This window comes from Stigmatopora argus, chromosome 8, assembly GCF_051989625.1.
Source record: "Stigmatopora argus isolate UIUO_Sarg chromosome 8, RoL_Sarg_1.0, whole genome shotgun sequence".
Classification (NCBI taxonomy): domain Eukaryota; kingdom Metazoa; phylum Chordata; class Actinopteri; order Syngnathiformes; family Syngnathidae; genus Stigmatopora; species Stigmatopora argus.
Window position 1 is genome coordinate 15,504,773 of NC_135394.1, and position 25,847 is coordinate 15,530,619.

Here is a 25,847-nt window from a genome sequence, read left to right on the forward strand (position 1 = left end):
CGCTTCGTATGACGTCACAACTAACTCATCAAGCACCTGCCGCAAGAGGAAAAGTTTGGAAAACGACGTGTATAATTCCTCACAGCAAGCAGAAACGTCTATCAACGGTAAGGATAGATAATAAAGTATAAACTACAATTTTGACAATTAATTCGGGTTTACTCCATTTAAACGCTGAAATTACTGTGTAGTCATAGTAATTGTGCTCGCAGCTAGCTAAGCTAGCTCGCTGAAAAGTACTAGCGCTACAACACGCTTTTTAAAAATACAAATTATATTTCAACAATTTTGTTCTGTTTTCAAAGACCTCCATATTTCTTCAGAAGATGGCGACAAACGCGGAAACTAATTGGAAAACAACAATCATCATCAATACGTCCCTGCAGGTGAGAATGTCCAATGCATTTCAATATCAAATTAATTGGTTTATATTTTAAGATTTACTGTAGCTAATAACAGGTGTAAAATCTGTCCAAGAATGGATATACTTTATTACTTTAATTATTTATCCTGGTATTCGTATTTCTAATGTATTTGGAATAATGAAGTAACTTGCTAAAAGGTTGTTTTCATATTTGCACCCTTTTTATGGGTTTTTAATAAGAAATGTTTTTTTAAATTATTGTAGTCAAACAATGTGTCAATCAAATTCCAATAGTTTTCCTAATTTTGTTACTGTGTTTTACTTTTTTCAGAGCCACGAAACCATCAAGTTACTGCACGCTCAACAACACAAAATCCGACTTTCGGACAGCGTGGAGTTGGACTCTTTTGTTTTTCCTCAATCTGGTACATTAAAAATCTTTATTAAAAAAAGAGTCTAAAATTAACCGTTTACCTTTTTTTGCGTAGGTACCGCATTCAAGCTTGTGCAGCCCGAAAAAGTCAGCGACCTGTCAATCATGGAAGAGCAAATCCAAAAATTCCTGGCGCTCCATCAGAATTCTTTTGTGCTTTTTTACACTCCTTTTCCCGGGGAAACACAACTGAAAATGTTGTCCCTCATCCAGGAAAGGTACGTCAACATGACAGTATGTCGCAATTGTTAACGTGATCAAAAAGTATGTAGGCAAATTAGTTTCAAGTAAAGGTGGGGATTTGAAGACTATTCAAAATAGTCACATCACAGTGATGGAAATTCGTCTGCAGGGGGCGATATAGGTCAGGATATACACCTGCTGTATATACTCTTTGGTTACCTTTACTTCCAGTGTAATTCTGTGTTTAGCTTTTAAGGACTGTTCCACTTGGATGAGACTAGCACTTTTTGTTTATTTTGCAAGTTATTATATTGTTTTTAAATAGATTTAAAACGAAAACCTCATTTTATATGACAAAACCTGGTGCATTTGCCTTAAATCAATGAAGCACCACAATTACCACCTCAGCAACATTTATTGTAATATAATTTAATTCATCTTGACCATGTTTTAAAAAGTTTCAGTCAAATGCTGATATTTTTTCACTTTAATCCTTAACATTATTGTTTTTATTTATGTTAAGAAAATTATTATTATTATTTTTTAAATGATTAGCTCCTTATAAGCATCTATTTTTTTTCGCAGGTTCTTTGGCCGCAATCTCTACATTTTACCCGTGCGAAACAATTGCGAAATTATCAATGGAATGCTGACAATTGCTAAGGTAAGGCTACATTTGCACTCTGAATGTATTTATTTTTAAGTATTCTTTACTGCCATTAACAGCGATAGACACCCAATCCTTTTTTATTAGTAGGGCTGGCAGCCATTGTCCAATCCATATTGAAAATGGATTTTGGACACCCCTGGCCTATCGGAAATACATGTTTGAATTTTTTATTTATTTATTTTTGTCCGCAGGCCACCACCAAGCCTTACGTGGATCGCGTCCAGAGCAGGATGGCCAGCATCCGCTCCCAGATTCTAGATATCAGACCCGTTTTGGAGATGCTGAAAAAGCTCCCGAAAACCTCTGAGTGAGTGACAAACATTTTAAACTTTATTGTTCCGGCTTATCAAGCAACAGTGTTGACCTGGCGGGAGTTATTTTCCTCACCAATCTCCTCCGCGCGCACGATGAGGCTCTCCATTAAGTCGAAGGTTACTAGCGCGCACTGAACAACCTGAGAGTTAAAACACACCCAAAGAAAGAAATTTATAGGATGTCAATTTATGGGTCGTGTGCAAGTGTTTTACCTGGTGTTGCACTTCTGGCGACATTTTGGATATCTTTTTTTGTTTGACCGCCCCACTTCGCAGGGACATGTCCATGCACGTTGTAGCTCTGGCCGCTAGAGGGCAAAAAAGGCACGGGAGTTGTAATAAATAAGTGGAAAGAACTGGTAATGTTTGGAAAATGAATGATTTGATGAGAAAACGTGTTTTTCGTATTACCGTATTTTCTCGCATATAGTCCGTATTTGTAACTAAAAAATGACTGAAATAAGGGTATGGCTTATATGCGCACATACTTGCTATATTCTTTTTCACCACTAGATGTCGGCAAAGTAACATTTACTATATTTTGGTTATTTTTTGGTTTTACATTAAGAAAACAACCATTACTGGATGAATTAATTCCTTATGATATTGACCCTAATAATGTGCTTTTGAATTATACGGTATCAGAAATACCACATGTGGTGATTTTTTTTTAAAGATTTTCCCTTCAAATTAACACATTTGTACTGCCTATTAAAACCACAAATATGGAGGTAAAAATTGCGAATCAGGGGCGGCTTATACGTGAGAAATTGTAAAATTCAACAATTTTGGGGCAATTTTTAGGGTGCGGCTTATACGCAGGTGGCTTATATTCGAGTTAATACGGTAATGAGTATTCTACCTCTGGCTTTGAGCTTGTGTTCATCTCTTAGCTCGGTTAATTGAGAGGAGTAATAAGCTCTGCCCATGCTAATGCAGACACGCAGCATTTTGCAGTATTCGTCCTTGGTCTTGTTCACTCCTTCCCACACGTCTGGCTGGAGATGCGATTAAGGTTGTCATGTACACACCAAGAAGGAGGGTGGGCATTTTAGGGGACCTACGTCGTTCCTCAGTGGGTTGTCTCGGAGGAGAAGGTAGCGCAAAAGGTTCAGACTCTCCATGATCCTGGATGGACACATTTGAAGCAGCTAGGTTAATTAGATGCAACATGCCCACAGGAATTTTTGATTCACGTGTGTATCAGTAAGCGGCGTCCAATCCATTTGGACTGGGAGGCTTCGCAGCGTGCCTTTTAATGGATCGATGGGTGTTAATAATGGCTACGAGATTAATCAACAAACAGACAACTTTTGTTGACCTAAAAATGATCTAAAATGTTTTTGGAGGCTTTTGATAGTCAATACTCTTTTTTTAAATGCAAGAAATTATGAAATAAAAATGTATAATTTGTATCCTTGTGCCAAAAATATATTTAATTAAAAATAATAATAATAATAATTAAAAAGAAGACTTTTTTTCGCATTTTGTATATATTTTTAGGGGCATTTTAGCAATTCCCAGGCAAACGTGTGCCTATAATTTTGACAGATTGCTCCAATTTTGAAACAAATACTAGACAATCATTACGCACGGCACAGCAAAAATTACGATTTTTTTGTCAGTGCAAGTGTACAGGAAGTTGTTTTTTTTATTTTTGGCCTTGTCAGACGGGCGGAGGCTTACTTGTCCATATTGTGAAGAATGTCAGTCTCTGGACCCTCCGGCAAACTCAACACCAGGCCCAAAAGTGGCAAAAAATCCCAGCCCAGGAACCAGTTCGTGGCGTTGCCTGGCTATAACGTAATAAGACATTTATTTTTAATACAGCTCACCTAGCATATCTTTGGTGTGTTGCTGCAAATGTAGAAAAAGTCAAACAAGTCAAGTAAAAGACGTCAAAGAAGTACAAATTGTTGTTAGCTTTTGCTAACTAGTCTTTCTTGCCAAATATGGAACATTTAGTGAACACAGAACAGGCAAATTCAAATGTTTAATCTATTTTTTAGTAAGATACCATCCATAAAAAAATTGCAAATCAATAAATGGTGGCTATTTAATACGCATAACGTTCACAAAAAAATCTTTTGTCTCATATATATATTTTTTATACTGTTCAAATCCGGTATTTGAATTTATTCTTAACTAAATTTATTGCTCCTAAAAAACCACTGTATTTTATTTTTTTAAGATTATTTAATGCTCGTTAAAAAGTAATCTTTTATAAATGTATTTGGCCACACATACAAAACATTTCTTTGTTTTACATCTTTTAAAATGATTCCGCAAGGCATTAAATGTTTGTTACACGATGACTCGATAAATGGAATTAATTAATGCTTCGCCTTATTTTGGTGTACGAAACGAAAGTTATCTCACCGTCATGGAGAATTCCACTTGATTTCTGACGTTCTTCACAATGTAACCTTCCACTCCTGGATGATTGCTGGTTTTTAGCAATAATCTGTTGTTGGGTAAAAATAAATTAAAATCAGATTTTTGAGTTCCAGAAATATCAGGACGTCAACTTGCCTGAAGAATTTGTACTTCGCTTCAGGGTCTTGTTTGTTGATGAGGATCTGGAGAACTTTTAGTCCGCTTTCTCTCTGTAGTGCACATTTATTTATTATTATTTTTTTCATATTTCATATTTAGTTAGTGACATTAATGATGCTCACCAGGTGTTTCATAGGACAATCCGTCAGAACTTGCAGTAGACTCTGTAAAATGGGACGTTGTTGCGCAATATTAATAATTCATCTGAATTAGGGCTGATTATTCATTATTATTTAACAGACTACTTTGGTTGTCGTTTATTTGTTCGGAAATGTTGTTGACTAAAACGTTGTCCTTGGAATTAATTGATTTTTTAAAAAATCTCTTGTTAATGTTCGTTTTAACAGTATATATTATTTTTTTATTCGTATTTGGGTTTTTTTCAATCCAAAAAGATAAAAGCAAATAATCCCTGGATTTCAAATTGTTTAGAGGCACGTGTAAACACAAATATCCTTCTTTGGGTCTAAATGTAATGTTGTTATCATGCTTTTAGTTTTAATTTAAATAAAGTTTTTAAAAAAATCATATCATTTATAATTTAAAATCAATACTGCCAATATTTTTTTGTAAAATAAACGTCAGCCTAGGTTTTTCTTTTTAAATATTCTGTTAAAAAACATTTCAAACTCTTAAAAATGTCTTAATTTGAATGAACATTTAAATATTTTAATTGGGATGAAAAAACAATAAATATTTTCTAACTTCTATATTCCTGTATGAAAACAGATGATTACATTTGTAATGAATTGCAAACATCTCTTTCTAAACTATAATGACCAGGTTAAAAAAAACAGTAAACAATGCGTATAAACCTCATTTTTGACATATTTTCACCTGCTTTACGTCGTAAAAGCTCTTCAATTCCATCAAATTTGCTGGCAAGCTATTATCCTGCACTTTCTCCAGGTTGTTTTCCAGCAATGCCTGTTGGGATTTAAAAAAAAAAAACTTTTGGTTAAACCCATCATTCCGTAAATTACGTACAAAGTATTCTTAATCCTTACCAGTCCTTTGAGTACACGTGATTCCTTTTTGCTGCCAAAAACAGACAATATGTATTTTTTAGTACTTCTTTTCAACTATTTTTTTAGCCTGGCGACCCACCAGGCTTTAAAAGCAATGGTAGTGGTTCCCTGCGATGATTACGTACCTACTGAGCAGCTGATGAACATATTTCACGTTGTTCCGGAGGACGAATTCGGGGCTGGGGAACAAAACTTTCAGAATAAAAGCAGCTGAAACACATTTCTGTTAAGCTCATCGATAAAAATCAAGCCAAAAATGTAGTCTGTTAGTTAGCCCGCTATCGACAATAATTACGTCCAATTCACTTAAACTGACCGCGAATGCTCATCTCTCAATGCCATTGATGGGGCTAGGCGTCCAATCTATTTTGACGGGGACTTTTTAAAACAGCCCAACGGTCTTTCCAATTACCCCGAAGAATTGCGGCTTTGTACCGGGTTGCCAAGCGTCACCTGAACACTAAAGGAAACCGATCCGCGTCCAGCGACTTGACAAACACCAGATACGCCAGACAGCCTTTGGACTCGGCCAACTGATTCTTTTCCATCTGGATGTTCTTCCGCGCCGTACCAAAGAACAGCAATTCTGCCGCCGACTCTTGGATGGACGCCAAGGTGTCCTGATGGACGAAAACCTGCGTTCAGGAACAAGAAAATAAACTGTCCCCCGTCTTAACTCACCACGACGTGGGCCGCAAAGAGCCACATGGGCGACGTTCTTCTCCCGGGACTCAGGAGAGCTTCCAGCAAAGGTTCTCTGAGGCTTTTCATGCAGCTGTATGGCGGGAACATCAACTCACGATCGAGTTTGGATTTTTTTTCTCAGAAACGTACAAGTTGAGAAGCTCCGTCTTGGTCTCCTGGCGCTCTCGTCCCACGCTGTTCCTCAAGTCCTCCGTGAAGGTCTTGGTGAAGACGGTCAAGGCGTGGCAGCTGCGACCTAAGCCCATCTGGTCTTCGTCCTCCTGCTTTTCGGTGTACGGCACCGGAAGCCTACCAAGTTGCTGGTGCAGGACGGAAAGGGCGGAGCCCAGCGAGGACGCCCGATTCTCCTTTAGCCTCAGGAGCCCTGTTTGACCATGAAGCTCTTTGTCGCCTGGTGCAGGAGGTGGAGCCAGGTTACTAGATGGAAAGTACCTGTCTGAAGATGCGGGACCACGAGAACCAAGGTCTCTGGATCTGAATTTTTCACAATGTTCAGCAAGGTCTGGAGAACTTCATCTGTGTCGCAGGTCTACGCAATGGAATGAAGCATAAGAAACTGGTTCATTTCATCATGCTAATTTTTGTTATTCTATCACTCAGTTAATCGAACTACCGTATTGGCCCGAATATAAGACGGCGCCCTCTTTTTCAAGACTCGGGTTTGAAAAAAAGACTGAATTCAATTTTTATACAGAAAATAATGACGGTAAATCTGAAACAAATGATTATAACAATATATTGGAGAAAAACAGCATGTTATTCAAATCATGCAAAAACCGTCTATCACATCTTAATATCGGAACATTTAAATATGTCCACTAAAGTGCAATCACATTTGTAAATGAATGGCTTCTGGTTTTTAAAATGTAAATTAACCAATCTACTGTGATAAATCAACAAAATTCCAATAACCGCATTAACCATCAAAGTGTTCAGCATTCGCTTTAAAGATATCTGGCGCCATCTAGGGTTGTGAATGGGTATAAAATCTAGACCCCGATTTTAAGAGAACCGACACTTGGTACTTCAATGCAAAAAATAAACATCGTCTTATATTCGGGCCAAGACGGTCGTCGATAATTGATGACCTCCAATGGCCGCAACCCGGGTTCAAACCCACCGTGGTAATGTGCAAGACGGCCGCTTGGATGTACTCGCAAGTCTTCCTGACGTTGAGCGACTCCTTCACTAGAGAGGCCAGGAGAACGCAGCCCATGGACTTCACCACCATCTTGGAAAGACACCGCCATTCGGGCAAAAAAACCCAAACAATTCCAGATGCAAGACACGACACAGCTTACCTGATTTTCATCACCTCGGAGGAACGTCAGCAAGTCGCGACCGTCACCCTCAGCCAGACACGCGCACCCCAAGTCCTTAAAGTTCTGGCGGTCCTCCTGAGTCAGCTCCTCTTCAGGAGTGTCTCTCTAGAAAACATCCACGTCACTCACGTGGTCAGAAGACATTTTGGAGAAGTATTTCCGACTTACCCATCGCTGGATGAGTTGGTCCACCTGTCCCTCCATCCTCTCCGAAAAACCTTTGACCACCATGTTTCGCCCAGAGAAAACCCACCCAACGCCTCGATTTAGTCGGAGAGGAACCCTGACGTAAACCTCTTATCTGCCTTGTGCTTTAAGAGGATTAGCCACTCTGCTCACACAAGCTAAACTAGCCATGTCGTAGAAAAATGCTTTCAAATGATAAGAGCTCTAATGAACCCTTTCCATGCTGTGAACGTCCAATCACGTCGTGGTGTGGTTTTAAAGGAGTTCCACACGAAGTCCAATCCATCTGACAGCAAATAAATCACTTTTTTTCACGGAAGAAAGACAAACCGAGACACTTGATTGGATGTTGGTCAATGGCATTGAAGGAGTTGGTCTCGTTTTACAGTTTACTTGCTAGAAAGTCAACCTGGCAACCTGCGTTAATTTATTTCATTTAGTCATTCATTTCATTAATAAGTGAGATAAAGTTTTTATGCTTTATAGGGAAAATGACAATTTTTTTGTCTTCAAAAATGTAATTTATTTATCGTCGTCTTCGTTATTGTCGTATTGAACATTTTTCAGTCGATTGTACAGCGCTTTGTATTAAGCTGCTGTTGTTTTGTAAATAAAGGTATGTGTTACTTTCAAATTATTTCTTATCAAATGTCTTTTTTTTTTTTTTGAATTATATAATTTTTGACGAAATATATTTGGGAATTGATACAATATGCCAAATCTAAATATTACGAGAAAGATGTGGAAATGTAAGGCAAGTTGAAATATTACGGCGACCAGTCAAAATATGTCGTAACAATATAGGCTGAACTGGAGCTTCTTGTGCGTGCCATATTTAATGCTATTTTCAATTTTTGCCGCGGGGTGTAATTCACGAAAAAAGTTGAAATATTACGGCGACAAAATCAAAATATGTAATAACTGGAGCTTGTTGTGCGGGCCATAGTTAATGATTTTTTCATTCAAAATCCAAGTTGTGAGGTTTTAGTATAGTGTGTTATTATTATTTATTTTTATTTTTGTCACAACAATCAAGAACTAAACGTGACAGGTTCAAGATTGATTAATGGAAGGAGCAAGCTGTTTCACAAAGATGCTTTTTTGGAGATTAAAAATGACTTTTCGACATATTGCGGCGAATACAAAAGCCACTAAAACTGGGCTCATCTTTCCCGTCTGTCTGTTCGTCACTTTACAATAGAAGGACGGTCAGCCACATCCCGCTTAGCGCCGTCCTGATTTCCCATGAATGGGCGCGTGTTTGAACGACCGGATTTGGCCAGCATCTGCCGCTCTGTCGGCGCCGTGAACGCGCCCCGCACAAAAGCCGCCGCAAAGCAAATAACCCGCAGCTTGCGCTTCTTAATTAGGAGCCGACGAGGTCTTGTTTGCAGAATTCAAACACCAGACCGATCGGGATCACATTTGTCCTGCTTGGGGGCGGGGTTAATATTCATACTTTGCGCAGTTTATACAGTCGTTTAACTCATTGGCTGCCATTGACGGCGCAAGATGTCCAATCTATTTTAACTGGGAGGGCGAATGACCATGTTCTGAAACCAGAGTATTGACTTCCTGTCCATTTTAGGACATTTTAGGTGACTTCGTTTAGATTTTTAGTCCCTACTCGACGATGCAGATTCTTACTAGACTACTAAATCTGCAATTTGTATGAAAATTACACAAAAATCATTGTTTTTTTTTTTTTTTAGCAATTTACATGGAAAAAAAATGACATTTTTGAAAGTCCATTTTTTTGACTTGCCATTTAAACTTACTATTCATTTCAAAACACAACATCATGTTCTAAATAAGTTTTGTGTTTTGAATCTTGCATGTTGTCAAAATCTTCCATTATTCTGTTAGCTAAAACCAAAACGTGAGTAATAGTTGATTTTCTGTTTGTAATCTTTATTTTGGTCAAAATCTTCCAATATTTTGAAAGTCGCTTGCTCGCTTCCTTTTAAATCACGCGTCACTTGTTTCAGGTGCGTGTTAGCTAAAACCAAAACGTGAGTATTAGTTGATTTTCTGTTTGTAATTTTTATTTCTTTATCAAAATCTTCAATTATTTTGAAAGTCACGTGCTCACTTCCTTTTCAACCACCCGTCACTAGTTTCACTTATGTTAGCTAAAACCAAAACGTGAGTAATAGTTGATTTTCTGTTTATAATTTTTATTTCTTTATCAAAATCTTCCATTATTTTGAAAGTCGCATGCTCACTTCCTTTTTCAACCACGCGTCACTTGTTTGAAGCGCGTGTTAGCTAAAACCAAAACATGAGTAATAGTTGATTTTCAGTTTGTATTTTTTATTTCTATGTCAAAATCTTCCATTATTTTGAAAGTCACATTCTCACTTCCTTTTCAACCACCCGTCACTAGTTTCACTTATGTTAGCTAAAACCAAAACGTGAGTAATAGTTGATTTACTGTTTTTATTTTTTATTTCTTTGCAAGAATTTACAAGTAAAAAAAATATTTGAAAAGCATTCAAAAATAACATAATTTTAACCTTTATTTTTGTCCACGTCGCTGGTAAATGCCGCTAGGAAAAAGGCTCCCAAAATCGGAAAATTCCTTTAACCACTTCAAAATATGATTTTAGACATTGCATAAATTGTCACATGATTTTGGAATCTTTTGTAGCTAATGGTCACATTCTAAAAGTCCCCTCCATTTTAAGTTAACGCCGCTTGCCTGTTTATTTGTTGCCCCCACGTGTGACAAAAAGATGGGCGGCCGAGTGTAACGGAGATGATTTGACATGGGCGTTTTGCCCCCGCCATATCTTTTTTAGCCCCGACCCCCCCGGCAGCGGCGGCGGCGGCCCCCGAAAGCTAATGGAGTAGCCGGTCTCGCCAGGGACGCCGTCGACCTATGCCCCCTTTTTGTAAAAGCTTTACTCCTGTCGCAAACAATCGGAGGGAGGGGCCGTGTCTCGACATCCCGCGAAAGACGGCTGCTCTCGTTCCGTGTCAACTTGTCGCCGATCAATACGCGCCAACGCCGGCTGGGGCTCGACAGGGTAGCCGCCGCGGAATGGGATCAATGTGAGCGTCTTCGTCGTATAGTGGCGTTGTGACAGTCGGCCACTTTTTTCAATGTGTTTAACATGTCCAAGAAAATCAATGTCCTTTTTTTTTTAACTCCCGATTCCGATACCATTTTTTTTTGACAACATAGTTGAGCTTTTTTTTCATCACGACGCTGACTAATACTCAAGTCCGACGTGTGTTTTTGTTTCTTTCTCGGACCATGATAGCCTGTTCTGTTCTTCTTTTAGGCTATAGTTATCTGTAAGACTGTTGTTTTCCATTTTACTATGGTTACTTAACAGTTTGTTTTTAGTTTTTGATCAAATTTTTAAAAAATGACTCCCAAAAAATGCCACTTATACTCCAGGGCGACTTAAAAAAAATGAGCTAGTGCGACTTATACTCGGGTGTGACCTATACTCGGGTGCAACTTATACTCGGGTGTGACCTATACTCGGGTGCAACTTATACTCGGGTGCTACTTATACTTGGGTGCTACTTATACTTGGGTGCGACTTCTAATCAGGTGCGACTTCTAATCAGGTGCGACTTATACTCAGGTACGACTTATACTCAGGTGCGACTTATACTCGCGTGCGACTTATACTCAGGTGCAACTTATAGTCCGGGAAGTACGGTTTTAACATATGTTTTCCTTTTAGAACTAAATTATGAGTTTCCATGTGTTTTTTTTTTCCCAAAAAAGGCTTAAAAGACTGAAATCATGTAAAAAATATATTTTAAAAAAAATCTGATTTTTAATACTTTATTTTCAAGTCAAGGGCTAAAATAAAAAATACAAAAGTACAAGGATATCACAAAATGAAACCAAACAAAAAATAGTTTCGCACAACGCAAAATATTTACAAGATCGGAATCAATTGGATTTTTTAAAACCGTTTTTAATGGCTACAAATCCACCAGAATAATCAAAATAAACACCAAACCGCCCCAAATTTGTACCAAATCACTCAATAATTGAAAATAACGCCCAGGTACGATATCTGTACGTAGTCTCGAAAGTCAGGTGACCGGATTCGGAATGCAAAAAATATGTGACGAGGACAAAACTGTAAAGAAAATGTGTCCAAAAAATTTCCCGGCGAATTTGTGGCTAAAACCGCCCGGCCGGCGTCTCCCCGAGGGCGAGCGATCGAAGATGTTACATGTGAACTGGCTGTCAAGATGATTCCGTCAGGCGCTGTTTAAAGATGCTGACACACCGTGTTTGGGGTACCGATGTCTTGTTGCAAGTGATGGGAGGCTTTTAGTCGCGGCCCCCCACCCTCCACCGCCAGCCCCCCCAAACTGCATTTATCCCTTTAAGTGTTCACCCGAGTGCGACGATTCTCGTTTGGCCTGCCACACGCGTCTCTTGACACTTCCTGCCTACTCAAGCCTTCCTTTTCAGGTCATCTGCCCACAACCTTTTGCCTTCAATTGGAGACTTATAAACAAAAAAAAACACTTTTTTCTTAAAACCGATTTCAATAAAAGCCTTTAAAGGACAAAACAAAGTGACAAATGTTCCCCCGCAACTTTGCTAAAAGCAGATTGATCTTATTAAAATGATACTTGGAAAGTGGCGTTTGAAAAAAGTGAATTGCGCGATGAGTATGCGATTTATCAAAATTGTAATGTAGTGTAATACCTCGTTTGTGGCGGTTTGTTTGTAAGTTCTGAGGGGTCAAATGGAATGTTTGTTCTTTTTCAAAATGGATTGGACGTCTAGCGCTGTCAATGGATCTGAAAGATGAGCATTCGCAGGTTGATATTTGATACTTTTTATATTGCTATTATATATAGGATGCAGAGTCAAAATCTTTACATTTTTCATCACAACCGTATGTATACATGTGTGTGTATGCAATTATATATATATATATATATATATATATATCTACACACGTGTGTATGTATATATATATATACACGCATATATATACATGTATATACACGTGTATATATATGTATGTATATATATATACATATTTCATGCGGTACGCTTATTTATTCATTCACTTATTAATTACCTCTTTATTTATGTCAAAAATATATTTTACTGTGTCTGTATTCTCACCCTTTTGCTACTGTGACAGTGAAATTTCCCGAATACGGGATGAATAAAGTTATCTAATCTAAAAAAAAACGTATTTTCCAGCCAAATAAGATTTCTGAATTAGTTTTAATTCAATAATGCAAATTTGATCAAAATATACAATGAATGTAAACATAAAAGGCAATGAACTTGAAATTGTAGGGTATTTTAAAAAGGTCCACTAAAAATGTAAACTTAAGTTGCTGGTTCTCGTCAAAATCCAACAATTTAAAGCGATTATTTCACTCAGTGATTCAAGCTTTCAGTTCTTATGGAAACATGGATAGCATGTAATTGCGGCACACGCTTGAAGTGTCCGAGATCAATGTATCACTTGACGAGCAATCCTCAAATTGTTGTTGTCGGCAGAAAAAAAAGGTCTCACGAACACTGACTACTAAAAAACGGCCACAAAACAAGTATCAGGTTTAAACCAGATAACAATCACCACTTCATTGCGCCTTTAACACTCTCCAACGTGGAACTTAACTCTGAAAAAGCGCTGATTCGTACTCTTAAATGAACACTGGTGATTTTTGCACGAAGCTAACGTTCCGACCTGACGATTAGCAAAGCTTGGCGGGGCAGGATCAGATTCCGGTCGGGCTCATCAATGTTTCAAAATTAGCCGCAGGGCGAATGGGAGACCCTCTGCACTGCCGCGATCCATTTCTTTCCACTAGCGCTTTTGTCCTTAGCCCCTCCCACCCCCAGTCCCCTCTTCTCAATCTTAGCGTGATTAAAAAGCAAGTCGGCTCCCTAAAATCCCCTTCGGACGGCAGCGATTGGAACGGGGAGGATCCCCCGAGCCGCGGTTTGACGCACGGGCACGCCGCGGCACCCTGACGGACATTAGCGCAGGCTCCAGCACACTCGACATCCGCCGCCGCTCAAATCATTCATTAAATCAGAACACAAAAAGTAACTTTACTTGAATGCCTGCCCATCAATATTTCATGGCGGCTGAGGATGAATCTTTGTCGGGTTTTTTTCCGCCGCGCTTATGGATCCGCCTTCTTCGGGCGTCGCCATCAATATTTCAGGGAGACTCATCGGCGACATCTCTCAAAGACGCGCGCTACTCATTTACATGTGTCTTTGTTTAGCGGAAACATGCGAGAGGACACGGACGCCGTTTCAAAATAAGACTAATTTGGCGAAATAACTTCTCCTTGGACCAAATTAATTTTCGCGGCGCCAGTAGCTCACCCGCTGACGGCGATAGACGTCCAATTCACCGTTAGCAAGCATTAGCAAAATAGTGGAGATTGATAGTGAAAACACATTGATGGCATTTGATTTAACATATTTCCAATTGTTTGCTTTTATTTTTTCTTATTTTAATTTGATATGCAATCTTTTTTATGCTTTCCTAATTGTACTCATTTTTATTTATTTATTAGTACATTTTCAAAAGTTGTGCACTTACAAAAATGGCAGTTTGTCTTCAAACTAAATTCTAAATTTGACCAAAAAGCAAACAGACTTTTTAGCGACGCTGCATGAGTGGTTAGCATTTTGCCCTCCGAGTACGCTAGCATAGCATTAGCAAAATAGGGAAATTGATAGTGAAAACACATTTGATTTAACATATTTCCTTTAGTTTGCTTTTATTTTTTCTTAGTTTAATTTGAATTTGCAATCTTTTTTATGCTTTCCTCATTTTACTCATTTTTAAAATTATTTTCCTATTTATTTATTAGTACATTTTCAAAAGTTTTGCACTTAAAAAATGGCCATTTGTCTTTAAACTAAATTCTAAATTCGACCAAAAAGCAAACAGACTTTTTAGCGACGCTGCAGGTTAGCGGTTAGCACTTAGCCCTCCGAGTACGCTAGCATAGAATTAGCAAAATAGGGGAAATTGATAGTGAAAACACATTTATGGCATTTGATTTAACATATTTCCTTTTGTTTGCTTTTATTTTTTTCTTAGATGAATTTGATATGCAATCTTTTTATGGTGTCCTAATTGTACTCATTTTTAAAATTATTTTCCTATTTATTTAGTAGTACATTTTCAAAAGTTGTGCACTTAAGAAATGGCTCTTTGTCTTCAAACTGAAGTCTAAATTTGACCAAAAAGCAAACAGACTTTTTAGCAACGCTGCATGTGAGCGGTTAGCACTTCCTCCTCCGAGTACGCTAGCATATCATAGCATTAGCAAAATAGGGAAATTGATAGTGAAAACACATTGATGGCATTTGATTTAACATATTTCCTTTTGTTTGCTTTTATTTTTCTTAGTTTAATTTGATATGCAATCTTTTTTATGCTTTCCTAATTGTACTTATTTTTAAAATTATTTTTCTATTTATTAGTACATTTTCAAAAGTTGTGCACTTAAGAAATGGCTCTTTGTCTTCAAACTAAATTCTAAATTTGACCAAAAAGCAAACAGACTTTTTAGCGATGCTGCATGTGAGCGGATAGCACGTTAGCACTTTGCCCTCCGAGTACGCTAGCATAACATAGCATAGCATGAGCACAGCACAGCACTACGATGCAACAGCAACTTTTTCTGCTACTTTTTGAATTGATTTATGGTCTCTTTTACCCAGACGGCCAGGATTTACACAAGCGCTTGTTTCTCCATTTGGCGCATTTTCCGGGTGGGCGGGCACAAAATGCTTTCCAACGGCGTAGTAAGTAAGACACGCGGGCGGGTCGCGGGGTCCGCTCGGCGTCGGGAAGGTGGCGGGCTCACGTGCCGATCTCTCATGCTAAATCAAGCAGCTAAACACACGTATCCCACCCCCCTTCTTCAATCTCACGCTGTTCAGGGCCCCCCGACCAGAGCTGACTAATGGAAAGCTTTCAAGATGGCCGCAGAGAAATGGCGTCTCTCTTTGGCCCCTGACGATTTCCGACATGCATGTGTGTGTGTGTGTTGTCTTGGATTTATAGAATCACTCACAAACACACAGCATCACCTCGGGACGGGCTATTAAATATGAGTCAGAAGAATTGAAAAGAGGGGAGAAAAACATGGAATGAAGCTATTTCAACAACTGCAGCCATTTTGTTTTGGGGGAAAAATCTTTGGCTACAAACTGGGTCTGTAAAGTATGTAAATAGTCAATGAAACATTGAACCAATAGTACACATTCTCTTTTTTTAGCTTGTTCATTTGGTCATTGCCATTGATAAAGGTTAGATGTCAAATTAATTGAATCTACATATCAGTGATTCATCAAAAACGTCCAATCCAATTTGACTGGGGGAGATGGTAGAGATCAAAGTAAAAATAATGCATTCTCAATCTTGTTTGTTTGGAGCTTTAATGTTGGTTTTAGAATTTTAAAAACCGTTTTGTTTTTTGATTTTTATATTTTATATTTTTATATATTTTATGTTTTTTATATTTTATATTTATATATTTTATATTTTTTATATATTATATTTTTTATATTTGATATTAGCCTTAGCATAATACCGTAACTTTAATGTTTCTACTTGATCTCATTGGCCGCCATTCTTGTCCATGCTTTTCTTTCCGCTAGCACGTCAAGTTAACAAAACAACTTTTTTTTTTTAAACGTTAGCTTTCATCGGCTGCCGCGTCTCCCGCTCCGAACGGACATCGGACACCAAATCGCAATTTTTTGACGGCGGCGGCGCGGAGGTCTAAGTGTCTCTTCTTGTTATTATTTTCCTTTTCTCTCCTTTTCTTTTGCGCGGCGTCATGAATAATTTGTGCGCGCGCCTTGTTGCGGCGCTGACAGCTGCTTTGCACTGTTTGTCACATCAGGTGAATAATGAATAAGCCTTCGTGTTGGAGGGAAGATGGGGGGCCGGGGCCCGGCCCCTCCCCGGCGTGTACCGCCCAAACTTTGCTCAACTCTCGGAAGGACTTAATCAGTGCCTACCGCCCAACTCGTCCGACCGCCACCAAACAAAGAAAGGTAAATATTATGAGAACTAACACAAGCACGGAGTCGAAAACAAACGTTAGATTGGCCCGAGGGGTGGGCGGTAACTCCAGTGGAAATTGATTGGACGCCAATCGCCGTCTATGGCGACCAGTGAGTTGAGCCAAAGGTGAAAAGAAGTGGAACAAACATACAAGCACTGGCAAATACTATGAATTTTCCATAGTTTACTGCAGCATTTTTTTAACCAGACTAAGAAATACGCATTTTGTATCAAAACGATGACATTGACATTTTGAAAAAAAAACAAGTGATATTTATTTTTTCAGCAATTTATGTGAAAAATATATGAAAATGTTGTTTCGTTTTACTAGACAAAGAAATACGCATTTTGTATCAAAACGATGACATTGAAATTTTGGAGAAAAAAACAAGTGATATTTATTTTTTCAGCAATTTATGTGAAAAATATATGAAAATGTTGAAATGTTTTAGTTTTGGGATCGCCATTTTAACGATTCATTTTGAAACGCGACATCATGCCTTAAATAAGTTTTGGATGATAAACGTCAAAATGTTCAATTATTTTGAAAGTAGCGTGCTCACTTCCTTTTAACGAAATGTCAATTGTTTCAAGCGGTGTCGATGTGCGTTAGCTAAAACCAAAATGTGAATAGTAGTTGATTTGCTGTTTGTGTTTTATATGAAAAGAATGAACGTTTATCAATCTAATTGCATTTTTTGAGATAATGATTTTTTTTTTCTGAAAACAAAAAAAATGTCAGTTTATGACAAAAAAAGCTGAAATTTTATAAAAGCAAAGTTATGTATGACAAAAACGAGGAATATTTATGAAGGCGAAGGCAGAATTTTGAAGGTTAATTGGTTGTATCGCAACCTTATTGTGACATTTACAAAAAACTGACCCTCGACACAAAATGGCTGCTTACCACGTCCCTGTTTTTCCTCTGCATTTTGATCTTAACACATTTTTCTAAAAAAACTCTAAACGCATTAATCTCCCATCTTTTTTAGCATTCCTATAACGAACAATATTAAGAACCGCTGGTTTCTTTTTCCAGTGACTCGTACTCCATTTTTGGGGCTAGAAAATCCCAAAAGTTGTATTAATAAATCATTTTAAAAACGAGAGACGTGATTGATTTGCGCACGTGGCCCGAGGCACGCCGGGAATGCGGTTGCGTTTAATGGATGCTGTTTTTTCTCCCTCTCAGATTGACTTTTTTTTCTTCTCTCCAGGGAACATAAAATGTTAATGATAATAATTGTGAGATATTATCGCCCTTATTCGCCGTTTTAGCCCGCGTGAAGTCTTCTTCTTCTCTTTTGTGGCCTTTAAAATATTGAAAAGGCCCGGCGCAAGCGTGTTGAGCAAATGAGGCGTGACGAAGGCAAATCTTTGTGATTCACTGATTTCAAGCAAAAAGTGTCTTTTCTCACTGATTTTCCACTCATTGGCGATAGACATCCAATCTGTTTGAAGCGCCATGATGACGGCGACAAAACGTTGGTCTTTTTCACGGAGGATGAATTATCATCATATATCATTAATGTAGTAGCCATTAGGCCATACAAAAATACTTATATTTAGTTATTTATTTTTCTTTAAAGGCTTACTATATGTTATCATTTTAAGGAAAAAATTTATTTTTTCAAGAGAAAAAAAGCCATACTATACATGGTCAATTTTTATTGAACTTACTATACTGTCATTTTTTTACAAAAAAGCCTTACTATACTATGTCGTTTTTTACGAAAAAAAAAGCCTTCCTATACTATGTCGTTTTTTTACAAACAAAACCCTTACTATACTATGTCGTTTTTTACGAAAAAAGCCTTACTATACTATGTCGTTTTTTACGAAAAAAGCCTAACTATACTATGTCGTTTTTTACGGAAAAAAAGCCTTACTATACCATGTCGTTTTTTACAAACAAAAGCCTTACTATACTATGTGTTTTTTTTTTACAAAAAAAGCCTTACTATACTATGTCGTTTTTTACAAATAAAGCCTTACTATACTATGTCGTTTTTTACGAAAAAAAGCCTTACTATACTATGTCGTTTTTTACGGAAAAAAAGCCTTACTATACTATGTCGTTTTTTAATGAAAAAATGCCTTACTATACTATGTCGTTTTTTTAACGAAAAAAGCCTTACTATACTATGTCGTTTTTTACGAAAAAAAAGCCTTACTATACTATGTCATTTTTTAATGAAAAAATGCATTACTATACTATGTCATTTTTAATGAAAAAATGCCTTACTATACTATGTCGTTTTTTTACGAAAAAAAAGCCTTACTATACTATGTCGTTTTTTTACGAAATAAAAGCCTTACTATACTATGTCGTTTTTTAAGAATAAAAAGCCTTACTATACTATGTCGTTTTTTACAAACAAAAGCCTTACTATACTATGTCGTTTTTTTTTACAAAAAAAGCCTTACTATACTATGTCGTTTTTTACGAAAAAAAGCCTTACTATACTATGTCATTTTTTAATGAAAAAATGCCTTACTATACTATGTCAATTATTAATGAAAAAATGCCTTACTATACTATGTCATTTTTACGGAAAAAAGCCTTACTATACTATGTCGTTTTTTAATGGAAAAATGCCTTACTATAATACTATGTCGTTTTTACAAAAAAAGCCTTACTATACTATGTCGTTTTTTACGAAAAAAAAAGCCTTACTATACTATGTCGTTTTTACAAACAAAAGCCTTACTATACTATGTCGTTTTTTACGAAAAAAGCCTTACTATACTATGTCGTTTTTTACGAAAAAAAGCTTTACTATACTATGTCGTTTTTTACGAGTAAAACGCCTTACTATACTATGTCGTTTTTTACGGAAAAAAGCCTTACTATACTATGTCGTTTTTTTACGAAAAAAAGCCTTACTATACACTATGTCGTTTTTACGAAAAAAAGCCTTACTATACTATGTCGTTTTTTACGGAAAAAAAACCTTACTATACTGTCGTTTTTTACCAAAAAAAAGCCTTACTATACTATGTCGTTTTTTATGGAAAAAAAGCCTTACTATACTGTGTCGTTTTTTAATGAAAAAATGCCTTACTATACTATGTCATTTTTTACGAAAAAATGACTTACTATATTATGTCGTTTTTTACGAAAAAAAGCCTTACTATACTATGTCGTTTTTTTACGAAAAAAGCCTTACTATACTATGTCGTTTTTTTTACGAAAAAAGCCTTACTATACTATGTCGTTTTTTATGGAAAAAAAGCCTTACCAATACTGTGTCGTTTTTTAATGAAAAAATGCCTTACTATACTATGTCGTTTTTTAATGAAAAAATGCCTTACTATACTATGTCGTTTTTTTACGAAAAAATGCCTTACTATACTATGTCGTTTTTTTACGAAAAAATGCCTTACTATACTATGTCGTTTCTTTACGAAAAAATGCTTTACTATATACTATGTCGTTTTTTTACGAAAAAATGCTTTACTATATACTATGTCGTTTTTTACGAAAAAAAAGCCTTACTATACTATGTCGTTTTTACGAAAAAAAAGCCTTACTATACTATGTCGTTTTTTACGGAAAAAAACCTTCCTATACTGTCGTTTTTTACCAAAAAAAAGCCTTACTATACTATGTTGTTTTTTAATGAAAAAATGCCTTACTATACTATGTCGTTTTTTACGAAAAAAAGCCTTACTATACTATGTCGTTTTTTTACGAAAAAAAGCCTTACTATACTGTGTCGTTTTTTTACGAAAAAAAGCCTTACTATACTATGTCGTTTTTTTACGAAAAAGCCTTACTATACTATGTCGTGTTTTACCAAAAAAAAGCCTTACTATACTATGTCGTTTTTTATGGGGAAAAAAGCCTTACTATACTATGTCGTTTTTTTACGAAAAAAAGCCTTACTATACTGTGTCGTTTTTTTACGAAAAAAAGCCTTACTATACTATGTCGTTTTTTTACGAAAAAGCCTTACTATACTATGTCGTGTTTTACCAAAAAAAAGCCTTACTATACTATGTCGTTTTTTATGGGGAAAAAAGCCTTACTATACTGTCGTTTTTTTACGAAAAAAAGCTTTACTATACTATGTCGTTTTTTACGAAAAAAAAAGCCTTACTATACTATGTCGTTTTTTTACGAAAAAAAGCCTTACTATACTATGTCGTTTTTTACGAAAAAAAGCCTTACTATACTATGTCGTTTTTTTACGAAAAAAAGCCTTACTATACTATGTCGTTTTTTTACGAAAAAAAGCCTTACTATACTATGTCGTGTTTTACCAAAAAAAAAGCCTTACTATACTATGTCGTTTTTTATGGGAAAAAGCCTTACTATACTGTGTCGTTTTTAATGAAAAAATGCCTTACTATACTATGTTGTTTTTTACGGAAAAAAGCCTTACTATACTATGTTGTTTTTTATGGAAAAAAAACCTTACTATACTGTGTCGTTTTTAATGAAAAAATGCCTTACTATACTATGTCGTTTTTTACGAAAAAAAGCCTTACTATACTCTGTCGTTTTTTTACGAAAAAAGCCTTACTATACTATGTCTTTTTTTACGAAAAAAAGCCTTACTATACTATGTCGTTTTTTTACGAAAAAAAGCCTTACTATACTGTCGTTTTTTACGAAAAAAGCCTTACTATACTATGTCGTTTTTTTACGAAAAAAGCCTTGCTATACTATGTCGTTTTTTTACGAAAAAAAGCCTTACTATACTATGTTGTTTTTTTACGAAAAAGCCTTACTATACTATGTCGTGTTTTACCAAAAAAAAGCCTTACTATACTATGTCGTTTTTTATGGGGAAAAATCCTTACTATACTATGTCGTTTTTTTACGAAAAAAAGCCTTACTATACTGTGTCGTTTTTTACGAAAAAATGCCTTACTATACTATGTCGTTTTTTTACGAAAAAAAGCCTCACTATACTATGTCGTTTTTTACGAAAAAAGCCTTACTATACTATGTCGGTTTTTACGAAAAAAAGCTTTACTATACTATGTCGTTTTTTACAAGTAAAAAGCCTTACTATACTATGTCGTTTTTTTTACGAAAAAAAAGCCTTACTATACTGTCGTTTTTTAATGAAAAAATGCCTTACTATACTATGTCGTTTTTTTACGAAAAAAATGCCTTACTATACTATGTCGTTTTTTTACGAAAAAATGCCTTACTATATACTATGTCGTTTTTTACGAAAAAAAAGCCTTACTATACTATGTCGTTTTTACGAAAAAAAAAGCCTTACTATACTATGTCGTTTTTTACGGAAAAAAGCCTTACTATACTGTGTCGTTTTTTACCAAAAAAAAGCCTTACTATACTATGTTGTTTTTTATGGAAAAAAAGCCTTACTATACTGTGTCGTCTTTAATGAAAAAATACCTTACTATACTATGTCGTTTTTTAATGAAAAAATGCCTTACTATACTATGTCGTTTTTTACGAAAAAATGCCTTACTATACTATGTCGTTTTTTTTACGAAAAAATGCCTTACTATACTATGTCGTTTTTTTACGAAAAACTGCCTTACTATACTATCGTTTTTTTACGAAAAAATGCCTTACTATATACTATGTCGTTTTTTTACAAAAAAATGCCTTATTATACTATGTCGTTTTTTAAGAAAAAAACCCTTACCATACTATGTCGTTTTTTACGAAAAAAAGCTTTACTATACTATGTCGTTTTTTACGAGTAAAAAGCCTTACTATACTATGTCGTTTTTTACGAAAAAAATCCTTACTATACTATGTCGTTTTTTACGAAAAAAGCCTTACTATACTATGTCGTTTTTTTACGAAAAAAAACCCTTACTATACTATGTCGTTTTTTACCAAAAAAAGCCTTACTATACTATGTCGTTTTTTACGAGTAAAAAGCCTTACTATACTATGTCGTTTTTTACGAAAAAAATCCTTACTATACTATGTCGTTTTTTACGAAAAAAGCCTTACTAAACTATGTCGTTTTTTTACGAAAAAAAAGCCTTACTATACTATGTCGTTTTTTACCAAAAAAAGCCTTACTATACTATGTCGTTTTTTTATGGAAAAAAAGCCTTACTATACTGTGTCGTTTTTTAATGAAAAAATGCCTTACTATACTATGTCGTTTTTTTACGAAAAAATGCCTTACTATACTATGTCGTTTTTTTTACAAAAAAATGCCTTACTATATACTATGTTGTTTTTTACCAAAAAAAAGCCTTACTATACTATGTCGTTTTTTACGAAAAAAAAGCCTTACTATACTATGTCGTTTTTTATGGAAAAAAAGCCTTACTATACTTTGTCGTTTTTTAATGAAAAAATGCCTTACTATACTATGTCGTTTTTTACGAAAAAATGCCTTACTATACTATGTCGTTTTTTTACGAAAAAATGCCTTACTATATACTATGTCGTTTTTTTACCGAAAAAAAGCCTTACTATACTATGTCGTTTTTTACGAAAAAAAGCGTTACTATACTATGTCGTTTTTTACCCAAAAAAAGCCTTACTATACTATGTCGTTTTTTATGGAAAAAAAGCCTTACTATACTGTGTCGTTTTTTAATGAAAAAATGCCTTACTATACTATCGTTTTTTTACGAAAAAATGCCTTACTATACTATGTCGTTTTTTTACAAAAAAATGCCTTATCTTACTATGTCGTTTTTTAAGAAAAAAAAACCTTAATATACTATGTCGTTTTTTACGAAAAAAAGCCTTACTATACCATGTTTTTTTACGGAAAAAAAGCCTTAATATACTGTGTCATTTTTTTACGGAAAAAAAGCCTTACTATACGATGTAGTTTTTTAAGAAAAAAAGCCTTACTATACTATGTCGTTTTTTAAGAAAAAAAGCCTTACTATACTGTCGTTTTTTTTTTTTAAAAAAAGCCTTACTATACTTTGTCGTTTTTTACAAACAAAAGCCTTACTATACTATGTCGTTTTTACAAAAAAAAAGCCTTACTATACTATGTTGTTTTTTACGGGAAAAAACCTTACTATACTATGTCGTTTTTTACGGAAAAAAAGCCTTACTATACTATGTCGTTTTTTACGGAAAAAAAGCCTTACTATACTATGTCGTTTTTTACGAAAATAAGCATTACTATACTATGTCGTTTTTTAAGAAAAAAAAGCCTTACTATACTATGTCGTTTTTTACAAACAAAAGCCTTACTATACTATGTCGTTTTTTACAAACAAAAGCCTTACTATACTATGTCGTTTTTTACAAACAAAAGCCTTACTATACTGTGTTGTTTTTTACAAACAAAAGCCTTACTATACAATGTCTTTTTTTACAAAAAAGCCTCACTATACATGGTCATTTTTTAAAGAAAAAAACACTACACAGGGTCATTTTTTAGGAAGAAATCACTTACTATACATCGTCTTTCTTTAAGAAAAAACGGCCGTGAAAGAAAAAACATTAACATGAAATCACCGTGTTGTTGGTAGTATAAACACTTGACTGGAGTGGGCAAAACAAACACTCTTGGTAGCACACACACACACAAGCGCACACATGCAATCACAGCAAAAACATTTGATCCACAAATTTTGAGCCACATGATCTCTTATTTTCCTTTTCAAACATTTTCATACATCATAGAAATAGCATGTTCATTTTTGGCAAATTATAGTCGAAATTTAGCAGATCTTCGTCGTGATTGGACGTTTGCCATCGTTTGTCAAGTGGTGAGAAAGAAATCTGACTTGTTTTACCAGCATGACTTTCGAGGGCAAGTGACAACAAACAAAAAAGATTGGAATCTTTTTTTTGCGTTTACCAAAATACAAGCAATTGCCTTTTTACGCTCGCTACAAATGTCGTCATTCATTCGTTTGTCCAGGACACGGGTTGCCGGAGGCTACCCCAGCTGGCTTCCGGCGAAAAGGCGGCTAACACCCTGGATTGGTCGCCGGTTAGGTGTTTAGTATCGATATAATGCCAAACGTATTGTCATTTCAAATTGTGTGTTTTGAGAATGTTTTCTCAGCTGCCAAACGTTAGGTTAGTCCTTGGATTGAGGAAATTGCTTGTAAAAATGTGAAATTAAGAAAGATTTAAATTACGAAACCACTTTTTAGCACATTTGAAACAAAAATGGATAGGAATTGGGAAAAAAATTCAAGTTACAAAACCACTCCCTAATAAATCTTACATATTTCATACAAACTTGGTATAACTTTAAAAGGTTTAATATTGGCAACCTATGAATTAATTTGGGCATTTACATGTAAAACGCGAATTAGTAAAAAAAAAAAAAGTTACAAAATCACTTGATAAATCTTCTCTTTTTCTCCTATATTTCATACAATGTTTTTGTTTTACAGAGTTTACTTAGTAAACTTTAGTAACAAAATGTGACACTAAGTGGAAATAATTCAAGTTACGTAAGCACTTAAATTTGTACGTAGTAGGTTTAGATGGCGATAAAGGATCCTAAAAGGACAGAAAAAAATAGTGGCTCTCTTATTTTAAAAAGGGATTTATTTTGGGAGCAGGGTTAGTCCAGTTAGCGGGGGGATCGGTCACTTGACAGAGTGTTGCGCGTCCCTGTGCCGGCGCAGGTCCACCTTGCGTTGGAAGCCTTTGGCGCAGAGGTGGCAGGCGAAGGGTTTGAAGCCGCTGTGCTTGCGGCTGTGCGTGATCAGGTTGGAACTCTGGCTGAAGGCCTTGCCGCAAACCTGGCACTTGTGCGGCTTCTCGCCCGTGTGGATGAAGGTGTGCTTCTTCATGTCCGACTTCTGGTGGAAGCGCTTGCCGCAGTACTGGCAGGCGTAGGGACGCGTGTCCGAGTGGATCAGCAGGTGAGTGGACAGCGTGGACGAGCGCTTGAAGCTCTTGCCGCAGATCTTGCACTCGAAGCTACGTTCCTGTCGGGAACATTGTTGTTTTGTTGTTAGCATTTGTGCTTGTTTACGCATTGGATTTCCAAATGAAACGAAATAAGGGTGTAATCGAGTGAAAGGAAACTTGTGGTTTTTGGCAACATTTTCGGTTATACTTTGCATTTCACACTGAAACAGTAAATCTGA

At 36.0% G+C, this 25,847-nt stretch overlaps 3 protein-coding genes across 7 annotated transcripts in view; 1 reads left to right on the top strand and 2 right to left on the bottom strand.

Annotated features, from left to right (window-relative positions):
* c8h1orf146 (chromosome 8 C1orf146 homolog) overlaps nt 1-25,847 on the top strand; it is a 27,028-nt gene continuing 1,181 nt past the window's right edge. Inside the window, exons 1-9 of one of the 4 annotated variants that reach the window (XR_013301334.1) lie at nt 1-107; nt 306-386; nt 696-789; nt 853-1,015; nt 1,566-1,644; nt 1,842-1,957; nt 16,445-16,524; nt 16,651-16,804; nt 25,380-25,619. Coding sequence is in view for 2 of the 4 variants with exons in the window: in XM_077607249.1 (XP_077463375.1) it covers nt 9-107; nt 306-386; nt 696-789; nt 853-1,015; nt 1,566-1,644; nt 1,842-1,957; nt 16,651-16,654 (636 nt within the window). In the remaining 2 variants the exon portion in view is untranslated. Of the gene's footprint in view, nt 108-305; nt 387-695; nt 790-852; nt 1,016-1,565; nt 1,645-1,841; nt 1,958-16,444; nt 16,525-16,650; nt 16,805-25,379; nt 25,620-25,847 lie in introns of those variants that run through there. The other 3 variants (XR_013301335.1, XM_077607249.1, XM_077607248.1) reach the window with 3 other exon arrangements.
* On the bottom strand, nt 1,955-8,114 carry LOC144078844 (glomulin-like). Its single transcript, XM_077607258.1, has 18 exons — nt 7,744-8,114; nt 7,555-7,680; nt 7,374-7,484; nt 6,686-6,782; nt 6,383-6,617; nt 6,230-6,323; nt 6,002-6,168; nt 5,674-5,727; nt 5,528-5,558; nt 5,358-5,447; nt 4,643-4,684; nt 4,497-4,570; nt 4,344-4,428; nt 3,651-3,760; nt 3,029-3,092; nt 2,827-2,962; nt 2,178-2,272; nt 1,955-2,104 (listed from the first exon to the last, which is right to left on the bottom strand). The coding sequence occupies exons 1-18, from the start codon at nt 7,804-7,806 to the stop codon at nt 1,997-1,999; spliced, it is 1,782 nt and encodes a 593-aa protein (XP_077463384.1). The 5' UTR covers nt 7,807-8,114; the 3' UTR covers nt 1,955-1,996.
* The window catches only part of LOC144078833 (zinc finger protein Gfi-1-like), a 5,276-nt gene continuing 4,351 nt past the window's right edge, over nt 24,923-25,847 (bottom strand). For both annotated transcript variants that reach the window (XM_077607235.1, XM_077607234.1), the window contains exon 5: nt 24,923-25,685. In XM_077607235.1, the coding sequence (XP_077463361.1) occupies nt 25,341-25,685 (345 nt within the window). In that variant the 3' untranslated portion in view covers nt 24,923-25,340. The remainder of the gene's footprint in view (nt 25,686-25,847) is intronic.